Source organism: Oncorhynchus nerka, linkage group LG11 (assembly GCF_034236695.1).
Source record: "Oncorhynchus nerka isolate Pitt River linkage group LG11, Oner_Uvic_2.0, whole genome shotgun sequence".
Classification (NCBI taxonomy): domain Eukaryota; kingdom Metazoa; phylum Chordata; class Actinopteri; order Salmoniformes; family Salmonidae; genus Oncorhynchus; species Oncorhynchus nerka.
The window spans coordinates 65,895,968-65,907,823 of record NC_088406.1 but is presented as its reverse complement, the minus strand read 5'-3'; the positions used below and the strand labels follow the sequence as shown (position 1 = coordinate 65,907,823).

Genomic DNA, 11,856 nt, shown 5'->3' with positions numbered 1-11,856 from the left:
CCGGCTCACCCTTCTACATATCCATTTATTAACACTACCCAATGTTTTTTGACTTGATTATTCCAGTAATTCTTAGTTTAGCTAAATGGTATAGTCGTTGTGCGTTCTTAATGGACATTTGGGTGCTTTCGTAAATGTGTTCTGGCTATCTAACATTACTCCGATAACAGATATCGAGTGTACCAGAGCGCAGAATATTGAATTTACCAACGCTCAACACCAGTTGAATATGGCCGGTGTCAGTAAATGGCGGCAAAAAAGCGTAATTAAATTGTTGCCAGCAGCACAGTTACAGCCACCAACGCTCTGGATAACCAGCTCTGCTAGGGCGAGTAAAATGGCCAGAGTGGTCTCATTTGTGTCTGGAAACAGCTAGCAAGCCAGCCAACGTTAGCTTGGGTGCTTGACAGCCGCTGTAAGGTCAGAACGCTCAAATCAACCCTACTCCTCATCCTGAACGTCCAGTGTGCGCTCTGAACGCTCCGAGAGCGACACGCTCTGAATTTACAAACGGACAATCTGACTACGCTTCGAATTTAAGAGTGCATTCTGACATTCCGGATTGAATTTAAGATCACACCCAAAGTCGTAAAATGTCTAACTAGTCATTTGTTATGCTAACAAGCTAGCAAGAGGTTGCATAGCAACAGCATCAACTTCCGGTAGACATGAGAAGAGCTAGTACGCTCAACTGAAAGCATACTGTTCGTTTACAGTACACGAACACGAACTAATAGTATTGTAATGAAACAAGCAGGGAGCAGGTCTCGTTCTAGCCCGAAGTCCAGCGAGCTATCGACTGCCGCAAAAGCATGCTCGTGCGGCAGAGTCGATTTACGCGCATATAAACTCAGGGTCGTTACACTATGTAGTATATACTCATTATGTATGTAGTATACAGTATGTTAGTATGGGTATGGGGAACACAGTTAGTATGGGGAACACAGATAATGAATAACGATAACTTGGCTAAATACACAGGGTACCAGTACCCAGTCGTAATTGAGGTAGATATGTACATGTAGGTAGGGGTGAAGTGACTAGGCAAAAGGATAGATAATAAACATTAGCAGCCACATATGTGATGAATCAAAAGAGTTAGTGCAAAAGTGGGTTCAATGCCGATAGTCTGGGTTGCTATTTGGTTAACTATTTAGCAGTCTTTTTGGTTGGGGTAGAAGCTGTAAAGGGTCCTGTTGGTTCCCTACTTGGTTCATCAGTACCGCCTGCCGTGCAGTAGCAGAGAGAACAGTCTATGACTTGGGTGGCTGGAGTCTTTGACAATTTCTGGGGCCTTCTTTTGACACCGCCTGGTATAGAGGTTCTGGGTGGCAGGAAGCACGGCCCCAGTGATGTACTGGGCTGTATGCATTACCCTCTGTAGAGCTTTGCAGTCGGATACCAAGCAGTTGCCTTATAAAACGCTGATGCAGCCAGTCAAGATAATCTCAATGGTGCGGCTATATAACTTTTAGAGGACCAGAGGCCCCATGCCAAATCTTTTCAGCCTCCTGAGGGTGAAGAGGCGTTGTCGTGCTTTCTTCATGACTGTTGATGTGCGTGGAACATGTTCATTCCTTAATGATGTGGACACCGAGGAATTTGAATCTCTTGACCCGCTCCACTACAGCCCCGTCGATGTGGATGGGTGCTTGGCCCTCCGTTTCCTGTATTCCACGATCAGCTCATTTGTCTAGCTGACGTTGAGGGAAAGGTTGTTATCCTGGCACTGTGCTGACCTCCCTATAAATTGTCTCATCTTCATCTGAAAACTTAATGATGGTGTTGGAGTCATTTCAGTCCCAGGATCCTGAGCCTAGTGATGAGCTTGGAGGGCACTTTGTTGTTGAACGCTGAGCTGTAGTCGATGAGCAGCATTCTCACATAGGTGTTCCTCTTATCCAGGTGGGAAAGGGCAGTGTGGAGTGCAAAAGAGATTGTGTCATCTGTAGATCTGTTGGGGCGATATGTGAGTTGGAGTGGGTCCAGGGTATCAGAGATGATGGTGGTGATGTGAGCCATGACCAGCCTTTCAGTGTTGCATGGTTCAGTGTTGCTTGTCTCGAAGCGAGCATAGAAGGCATTTAGCTTGAACGGTAGGCTTGTGTCACTGGGCAGCTCGCAGCAGGGTTTCCAATTATAATCTGTGATAGTTTGCAAACCCTGCCACATACAACAACCGTCAGAGCCGGGGTAGTAGGATTCAATCTTAGTCCTATATTGACGCTTTGCCTGTTTGATGGCTCGTTGGAGATCATAGCAGGATTTTTTATAAACGTCCGGATTAATGTCCCGCTCCTTGAAAGCGGCAGCTCTAGTTTTAAAAAAAAATCTCAGAGCAGATATTGCCTGTAATCTATGGTTTCTGGTTGGGATATGTACATGTGGATACTGTGGGGATGATGTCGTCGACTCGTCGATGCACTTGTTAATGAAGCCGGTGACTGATATAAACTCCTCAATGTTATCAAATGAATCCCAAAACATATTCCAGTCTCTGCTAGCAAAATAGTCCTGTAGCTTAGCATCCGCGTCAATGTCCCACTTCCGTAATGAGTGCGTCACTGGTACTTCCTCTTTGAGTTTTTGCTTGTAAACAGGAATCAGGATCATAGTGTCATGGTCAGATTTGCCAAAGGGGGGGGGGGGGGGGGGGCAAGGGAGAGCCTTGTATGCGTTTCTGCGTGAGGAGTAAAGGTGAACAAGAGTTTTGTCGCCTCTAGTTGCACAGCGACATGCCTGTAAAAATGAGGTATAACAGATTTTAGTTTCCGTGTTTTAAAATCACCAGCATCTCCTATGCCCCGCCTCTGGATGTGCATTTTCTTGTTTGCTTATGGCCCTATACAGCTCGTTGAGTATGAACTTAGTGACAGCATCGGTTTGTGGTGGTAGATAAACAGCTAGGGAAAAACATAGATGTGAACTCTCTTGGTAAATAGCAGTGGTGGAAAAAGTACCTACTTGTCATACTTGAGTAAAAGTCAAGATACCTTAATAGAAAATGAAAAGAGGAAGTCATCCAGTAAAATCCTACTTAAGTATATTTGAGCAATTACATTTACTTTTGATACTTAAGTTTTTTTTAAACCAAATACTTTTTTAAACCAAATACTTTTAGACTTTTACTCAAGTATCAAAAGTAAAAGCATATATTTTTTACATTAGTGGATAGCCATGGGCACGCTCCAACACTCAGACATCATTTACAAACGAAGTATGTGTTTAGTGAGTCCGACCAGATCAGAGGCAGTAGGGGTGACCAGGGATGTTCTCTTGATAAGTGTGTGAATTAGAATATTTTCCTGTCCTGCTAAACATTTAAAATGTGACGAGTACTTTTGGCTATCCGTAATGTAATGAAGTAAAAGTAAAAGTTGTCAAAAATAACTACTTAAGTAGTACTTTCAAGTATTTTTACTTAAGTACTTTACACCACTGGTAAAAAAAAGTATGGTCTGCAGCTTATCACGAGGTATTCTAACTCAGGCGAGCAAAAACTCGCGATTTCCTTAACATTAGAGATTGCGCACTAGCTGTTGTTAACAAGAAAACACACCCATCTTATTACAGTCGTTCAGGTCCTGTTGATAGGATAGTCTCAAACGGAGCTAATCCAGTTGGTTCTCCAGTGATTTTACGTTTGCCAATAGAACAGAGGGTAGAGGCGGTTTATCTGCTCGCCAACACAGTCTCATCAGGATGCCGGCTCGTTTGCCTCTCTTGTTTGCCTCTATCTAACTCTTTTGAGTCCCAGGGATTATGGCTTGGTCCAGAGGTACCGACGTCCAGAGGTGCCAACTGGCGGAAGTAGAAATTGTCATTCAAATCGAGGTTAGTGATTGCTGTTCTATTGCCCAGAAGTTGTTTTTTTGTTATAGGAAATAATGGCGGTTAATATCAGCATTAAAAAAACCTCACAAAAAGCAGAATTGTTCAGGAACCCGTAAAACAGCTGCTTTCCACTGCTGTGCCATCTTTTGTGTGTGAGTGTGAGTGTGTGTGTGTGTGTGAGTGTGTGTGTGTGTGTGTGTGTGTGTGTGTGTGTGTGCGTATACAGTATGTACAGTCGTGTCTGGTTACCTTGATGATATCATCGTTGGATGACTGACACTTCACCGCCGCGGTGACATCAGACACCTTCCCATCATGCCCCACTGCCAGCACAATGACAGGAAGTGACACGGGCTCGCTGGTCAAGATGGCCGTGTTGATGATCATGCCACTCTGTGTGTTGATGACAACAAGTTCAGTTTATTGGCCTTATTTCGGAAATAAACACACAGAGCTTTCTAAAGGCAGAAACAGTTTCACCGAAACACTAAGGGACCGTAGATGTATGGAGATGATCCATTATTCTACTGCATAGTACATACAGATTATGTAACAAGAAGAAGCAAATACACCGTGGGCCAATTTCCCTTCCTAAGAGTTCTGGACTAAGATGCACGGTTATTTTTCCTGACTAAGAGTATTTGAACTAAGAGGCATGTTCAATGGACGATTCTGTGTCCCCGGGGAAACTGGCCCTGATTTAATCATGTTCTTACCTACCTCAGTTATGGGAGAGATGCCCGCTATCTCTCTGTCAGTGAAGGAGAAGCTGCTCACTACTCCGCCGCGTGGTGTCGGAGGGTTATTACGGCCTGAGTACTCCACCCACCAGCTGGCCGACACAGTCATGGCAACCCCGAAACTCCTTTGCAAGCCGTCCACTGACAGACAGGCAGCCTGCTGCAGAGCAGCGGGACTGAGGGAGAGGAGGCGGGAGGCGGGAGAGAGAGGGCGGTAGGGGGAGGAATGGGGAGGGGGAGGAGTAGGGGGAGGAATGGGGAGGAGAGGAGCGAGAGTAGGGGGAGGAGTGGGGAGGGGGAGGAATAGGGGGGGAGGAGAGAGAGCGAGAGTAGGGGGAGGAATGGGGAGGAGAGAGAGCGAGAGTAGGGGGAGGAGTGGGGAGGAGAGAGAGCGAGAGTAGGGGGAGGAGTGGGGAGGAGAGAGAGCGAGAGTAGGGGGAGGAGTGGGGAGGAGAGAGAGCGAGAGTAGGGAGAAGAGTGGGGAGGATAAGAAAAAAGCCATTTGATGGAAATAAATCACATGTGTTGGAATATTCAATAGAGTAATATTCTCTCACATATGTGGTATCACATGCATGCCATTTTGATAATGTGTCAAGTCACAAACCGGTTAAATTGAATATGTTCCTTCTCTGAGGTAATATTGTACCTGAGTAATATTGTACAGTAATATATATGATGAAGTAATACCTGTCGCTGTCCATGTGTCCCGCCAGTTTGTGGCAGATGATGGAGATGACGTCATGTTTGGAGCCCTGCGTTTTCTCCAGGTTCACAACCCAGAGGTCAGAGTTCAGAGAGCGCTGGGCAACCAGAGACAAAAGGCCTTTCTTCACCTTCAGTCTGGAAGAGATACATACAGATATAGCGTGACTTACTGTTTGTCACTCTGAATAAGGGCGTCTGGGAAATGACTAAAATGGAACTTAAGATCACTTTATTATTCAACCACAATTTGACTTCCGCTTTTAACCCAACCCCTCTGAAAGACATACACACACATGTACAGGTTCTGGAGAGGAGTGGGGGGGGGGGGGGGGGGTGACACACTAGGTGCCCGGGGAGCTGTTGTTGTGGGGTGTTATGTGGGCACAGCGGCAGACTGGCATCTAGGATTTGATACCAACCCTCCGGTTGCCAGCTCACTTCCTGACAGATTTTTCCCGTCGGACCCAGGATTCGAAGTGGCAACCCTCCGGCTCTCCTCTCTAACCACTAGGCGATCTGCCCCAATGTACATGTACTACATACTGTATTGCTGGATTATCACTTACGTCACAGAGCATCACGTAACAAAATACTTACCGGATAACAACAAACTCTGCACTGAAATTGGCCCTCAGGTTCACAGAAATCCCTATTGGCTGTCCCGTGCGGACCGGTCCCCTGCGATAGCGAATCAGCACGTTGGAATCCAACCGTAGCTCCTCCTCTTCCGGTCCATTGCAACAGTCTATTTCCTCTTTGGTCCTGTTGGCCTCTTTCCCTTTATTGTACTCCCTCAGAGTCACAGCTCCTATATAAATCAACTGTCTCTGAGACTGTGGTAATTTGTCTTCCACACACCTAGGGGGTGCTAGTTTGATGTTGGACGCTGTGCCGAACAATGAGTAGTACAACTGGATGCGGTCTCCAGTGTGGGTGGGGCTGTATCTGAGGGCGCCTGGGAAGGGGATGCCACCAGCTCCACCGACGACAAAACCCTCGTGCCGTCGTCCCCGATTACGGCTGCGGTGTCGGTGTGTGTGTCTGGCACGCTGGTTGGGGCCGAGGTAGGGCTGGCTGGTCTGGTCCGCCTCAAACCAGTCCTTAGGTAGGGCCAGGGTCACCACACACAGACCCAATGGAGGCTGGGAAGGAGAGAGGAGAAATGGATGAAGAGAGGGATTGGTGAGCGTTTGGTGTCACACGTTGTATAGAACAGAACATTTCAGTGTGTTGGCCAGTGTAACAAACACACAACACGACACATCCATCATTCAGAGTCCCGCTAGAGTTCCAAAGAAAACGCTTCGTCTGGTCTCAGTCTTTTGAATGGTCACAGGTGATGGTGGCTGAATATAGTGTGTGGCCCGGACGCACGCACACACCTGTGTGACACACCAAGCCTTCTGCTCCTCGGTCTCTTTGAAGGCATGGAGGGTGATACAGCTCCCCCTGCTGGTGTCCCCTCGTACGTGGAACAACACCCGCACCCTGTACCTCTCCTTTCCTCCTTCATCCCTCTCTCGCTCCACGTGTTTAGAGAGGAGAGACGCAGACAGAGGAGGGGAGAGGGGGAGGATGGGCCCAGAGACCAGCTGAGGAGTGAGAGAAGGAGAGCGAGAGCAGGTTACACTGTTAGAGAGAGGGTTAGAGGAAGATCTCTGCGTTACATATTATCCTGCTACTTCTTAGGACACAGGAATACTACAAAATCTATGGAACTAATTCTCAAAATGTATAAGCAGAGATCTACAGCATTCTGCTGACTGTCAATGAGCACAATCCCAATTGATTTACCTGGCTGACAGAGTAAGGCCCGAATGAAGCCCGGACCCCCGCTTTGGAGGCTTCCCCAGCCGGAGGCACCATGAGCAGGGACTGGGAGAAGGCAAAGGGGCTGGAGTTGGAGAACAGTGAGCCTAGATCAGCCTGCAACAGGGGCAGAGAGTGCCAGGGAGGGGGGACAACGATTTTGGCCGGGAGGGAGAGAGGGAGGGGAGGCTGGGCATGGGATGTGTGTACTGGTGGATGAGAGAAAGAGATCGACAGAAAGGGAGAGGGAAATGTTGATATGTTTGTATCTCTTCTCTCTGGTATATTTCACATCAATTTCACATCAATTGTAAATCACAAATATCAGTTATTTTAAACACATGAAAAAGGTAGCAACTACATTTTTGGTATGTATACACTCATAAAAAAAACATATATCAATGCAATATATTTTTGGAAGAAAAACAACCTCACTCACCGACTGCTAGGAGCGAATAGAGCGCGAGTACCTTCACACCCTCTCTCCCCCACAATGCACTGGGGCAGCTGAGCTCAACCATCACTGCGCCCCTGAAGGATCCCAAAAACCCACACAACCCCAAAAGTGTCATAACACCCTTGCAGCTCTGAGGCGTTGAGAGGCGTTGTGATGGTTCAGGTTCACACGCATGCAAAAAAAAAATGCATCCTGGAGGAGGCTTACATTGAGCACCAAAAAAAACGTCTTTCATAAACCAGCAGCTCCTACATCATCAATATCTTCATGAAACGGTAGGCTCTAGTGGTTGACACCAGTGTCCTACTACTACATGAACCACATACGCTCTGACAGCGCCTCGTATAATTACGACTATCAAAACTGAAACGTGACGTGATATTTTACATAATTCCGTTATGTAGTTATTGTCCCCACCTGGCTGTGCTTAACAACAGAAGTCACCAGGCAGGTGTTGTCCTCTCATCGGGGGGGTGATGACCCAGAAATAATATACCCTCTGATGCTTTCCTCTCTCTCTCTCTCTCTCTCTCTCTCTCTCTCTCTCTCTCTCTCTCTCTGTCTCTCTCTCTCTCTCTTCTGCACCTGTGTCCAGGCTGAGTTTCTCTTTATTCCAATGCCACGTTCGTTCACTTCTCTTTCACGTTCTGTTATTGCATGTTCAGGGCTTCAGCTCCTGTCACTGTTCCAAAGTTGATTTTAAAGTGAAGTCTTCTTCAGTTGGTTGGTATCTGGTGGTTGTAGCTGCAGAGAAGCTTATTCCAAGTCCAATGCAGAGAGATTCTAGATCATGAAACCACTTTTGTATTCAGTTATTGTTGTTCCTCTTTTCTGGCAGTTGAGAATTCTTTCCCTGTATTCTTGTTGTGGATCTCTTTGATCTTGAGGTCTTGTCGAGGTGATGCTCTCTCTTTTCCTCCCTCGCTCCCTCTCTCTCTCTCTCTGTCTGTGCCAGATTCACACAATACGTATTTATTCATTTGAAACGGTGAATAATCCCTCTCTCCGTCTACCGCATCCCTCCCCCTCCCTTCCCCTCCTTCCTCCCCTCCCCTCTTTCTTACCTACTCCCCCCTTTCTCTGGAAGATTGATTCACCTTAAATTTTTTTTAGCTTAAGCACTCCCCTTCCCCCAGTCTTTATCTCTCCATCCATCCCTCGCTCTCTCTTCTCGTCTCGGAGTGATTTCAACTCTGTTCAGCATCAGATGGTCTATGTATCTGCTGCATTAAGCCGCTCATGTTTAATAGTTGAATAATTGTGAGGCTTAATTCTAAATGCGGTGCATCAGGGGTTTAAACCACTCTCCTCTACACAGTCAGTCTCTTAAAGTAAATAAATCCCTGTTTTATATATTTTTATGTTTTTTTTCTCTCTCTCTCTGTGACATTAACACTTCCATACTGTGTCCAAAATTATTTTCTGGTCAAAAGTAGTGCACTATGTAGGGAATAGGGTGCTGTTTTGGATGCAACCCCTGTGATGAGGTTTGCTACAGAACACGGATATGCCTCTTTCTCTCCCTCTATCTGTCTCTCTATGCTTCTGTCATCAACACATCCAACCTATCCCTTGTTAACCCTCTGCATTTTCCTCTCACTATCCTATATGAACTCCCTCCCTCCCTCTGTATTTCCTTTCATAATCATGGTTTGATTAAATGACAGATCTGTAAGTGAACCCACTAAACCTTTCTCCCTGTGCCTATCCCCCCACCTCTTCTCCTATCCTCCTCGCTTTCCCCCAATCCCAATCTCCCTCAACACTCTCTCTCCCCTCCCTCTCTCTCCCCACCAGTCTCTCCCCCACCATTCTCTCACTCTCTCTCCCCCCGCCACTTTCTCTCTCCCCGCCGCCACTCTCTACACCACCATTCTCTCGCGCTCTCTCCCCCGCTACTCTCTCTCTCCCCCACCTCTCTCTCTCTCCCCCGCTCTCTCTCTCTCTCTCCCCCACCTCTCTCTCTCTCCCCCCTACTCTCTCTCTCTCTCCCCACCACTCTCTCTCTCTCTCCCGCTACTCTCTCTCTCTCTCCCCACCTCTCTCTCTCTCTCTCTCTCTCTCCCCCGCTCTCTCTCTCTCCCCCCGCCACTCTCCCCCACCACTCTCTCTCTCTCCCCGCTACTCTCTCTCTCTCCCCCACCACTCTCTCTCTCCCCGCTTCTCTCTCTCTCTCCCCCACCTCTCTCTCTCTCTCCCCGCTACTCTCTCTCTCTCCTCCACCCTCTCTCTCTCTCCCCCGCCACTCTCTACACCACCACTCTCTCGCTCTCTCTCTCCCCCGCTACTCTCTCTCTCTCTCCTCCACCACTCTCTCTCTCTCCCCCGCCACTCTCTACACCACCACTCTCTCTCCCCCGCTACTCTCTCTCTCCCCCACCTCTCTCTCTCTAACTATGGTAGTAGCGGCATTCCCCACCACCGTATAAACACCCACTACTCCATGTTTTCATGCGACTCCTCTGATTCCCCCATAACAGTCCTCTGACGGCAGCCATTACAGAACACAGATACTGTACACACAAACAAAACTGTAGGTGGGTGTTGAACATTTGTCTAGAAATATGTTTGGATGAGAGGAGGATGGATAAAAAAACTAAAGGGGGAGAGGGGAGGATGACAATATAGAGAGATATGGAGAGGGCTCAGAGAGAGGCGCAATATTCATTTAATTCTGGGTAGTTTTGATCCCTCTCTCCGCACTTCTGTGCAGTGATACACCAGTAATACACCGACAGAAGGGGCTTAGGGACAATGCCTGCTCCCCAAATCGCACCCTATTCCCTACACAGTGCACTAAGTAGAGCACTACATAGAGAACAGGGTGACATTAGAGACGCGACCCATGTCCCCGACACGGGCGGATTAGCGTAAAGCCCATAGCATTACATTTCACCAAGCCTTCTCGTATTGCTAGTCGAATCGTAAAACACTCCCAGCCGTCTTCCTGGACCCATCTCTTTCTCTCTTCTTCTTCTTCATTCCGCCTCCTGTCTTGTACCTGGCATCCTGGCATTATTCATTTACTGCACTGACTTCCTTTCTCTCTTCTTCTCCCCGTCTCTCTTTTCTTACCATTTTTTTTTATTTTTTATATTGGTCAAATCAAATTGTATTTGTCACGTACACAGATTAGCAGATGAGCAGTTTCTTGCTCCGGCAGGGCAGTAAGTGTTTAACATTTCAATATGAATACACAAATAATCACACGCCAAAAAAAAAAGAAGTCAAAACAAGAAATGAAGAAATATCAGAACGAGCAGAATAAGACGAATGTTGGTGAGGTGTTACTACATCCTAGTAACGTGGTCATCTTTATTTACACGGACTGAACTTCACTGAGTACAGTCATTTCAGTGTGTGTGTGTGTGTGTGTGTGTGTGTGTGCTGCATGGCATATCTGTGCGTGTGTCTGTGAGTGAGAGAGCTATGTTAATATCTGTATGCCTGTTAATGCGTGTTGTATTTTGTGAACTCACTTAATGTGTCAAAGTGACTGGATTCACAGCAGGTTCACTTGATCATACTTTTGTCTTTCCATCCTCTCTCCTCTCTCTCTCTCTCCTCTCCTCTCTCTCTCTCTACTCTCTCTCTCTCCTCTCTCTATCCTCTCTCTCCTCTCTCTCCTCTCCTCCCCTCTCTCTCCTCTCTCTCCTCCCCTCTCTCTCCTCTCCTCTCTCTCTCCTCTCTCTCCTCCCCTCTCTCTTCTCTCCCTCTCCTCCCCTCTCTCATCTCTTTCTCTCATCTCCCTCCTCTCTCTCCCCTCTCGCTCCCCTCTCTTATCACCCTCTCACTCCACATCTCTCCCTCTTTCTGAGATAATCTCTGTGTGTAATCTGTTGTCATCTGTCATTGTTCCTCTGATGGGACAGATTTAATCCTCTAGTCTAGCGTGACCTGACAAAGAGGAAGACACAAAACTACACCCACACACTCTCGCTCACAGACACACACATATTATGTCACACACGGCCCTGCATGCACTCACATGTACACACACACACAATGTATAGTTAGTTGTCTTCCATGCTAAATGGTGTGTGTGTGTGTGTGTGTGTGTGTGTGTGTGTGCGTGTGTGTGTGTGTGTCAGAGACTCACGCACACACACCGTGACCCCAATCTCCAAGGGTGTCTCAGGGGGAGTGGGATATGCAAAACACATTTCAATTTCACCACATACTCTACAGGTTACACTCTTGTATATATGTGAAACAGGACAGATATAAGCACCCCATATTTGACCTTTTGACTGACACACACACACACACACGCGCACACACACGGAAGATTGACTGGGGCTCAGTTTT

General features: G+C 47.2%; 1 protein-coding gene across 1 annotated transcript in view; it reads right to left on the bottom strand.

Annotated features, from left to right (window-relative positions):
- LOC115137544 (transmembrane protein 132A-like) overlaps window positions 1-8,541 on the bottom strand; it is a 17,065-nt gene extending 8,524 nt beyond the window's left edge. The window contains exons 1-7 of the mRNA XM_065024786.1: window positions 7,531-8,541; window positions 7,077-7,300; window positions 6,665-6,874; window positions 5,880-6,424; window positions 5,265-5,417; window positions 4,555-4,750; window positions 4,084-4,227 (exon numbers count right to left, since the gene is read on the bottom strand). Coding sequence (XP_064880858.1) covers window positions 4,084-4,227; window positions 4,555-4,750; window positions 5,265-5,417; window positions 5,880-6,424; window positions 6,665-6,874; window positions 7,077-7,300; window positions 7,531-7,783 — 1,725 coding nt within the window. The 5' untranslated portion in view covers window positions 7,784-8,541. The remainder of the gene's footprint in view (window positions 1-4,083; window positions 4,228-4,554; window positions 4,751-5,264; window positions 5,418-5,879; window positions 6,425-6,664; window positions 6,875-7,076; window positions 7,301-7,530) is intronic.
- Between the last annotated feature and the right edge of the window lie 3,315 nt (window positions 8,542-11,856).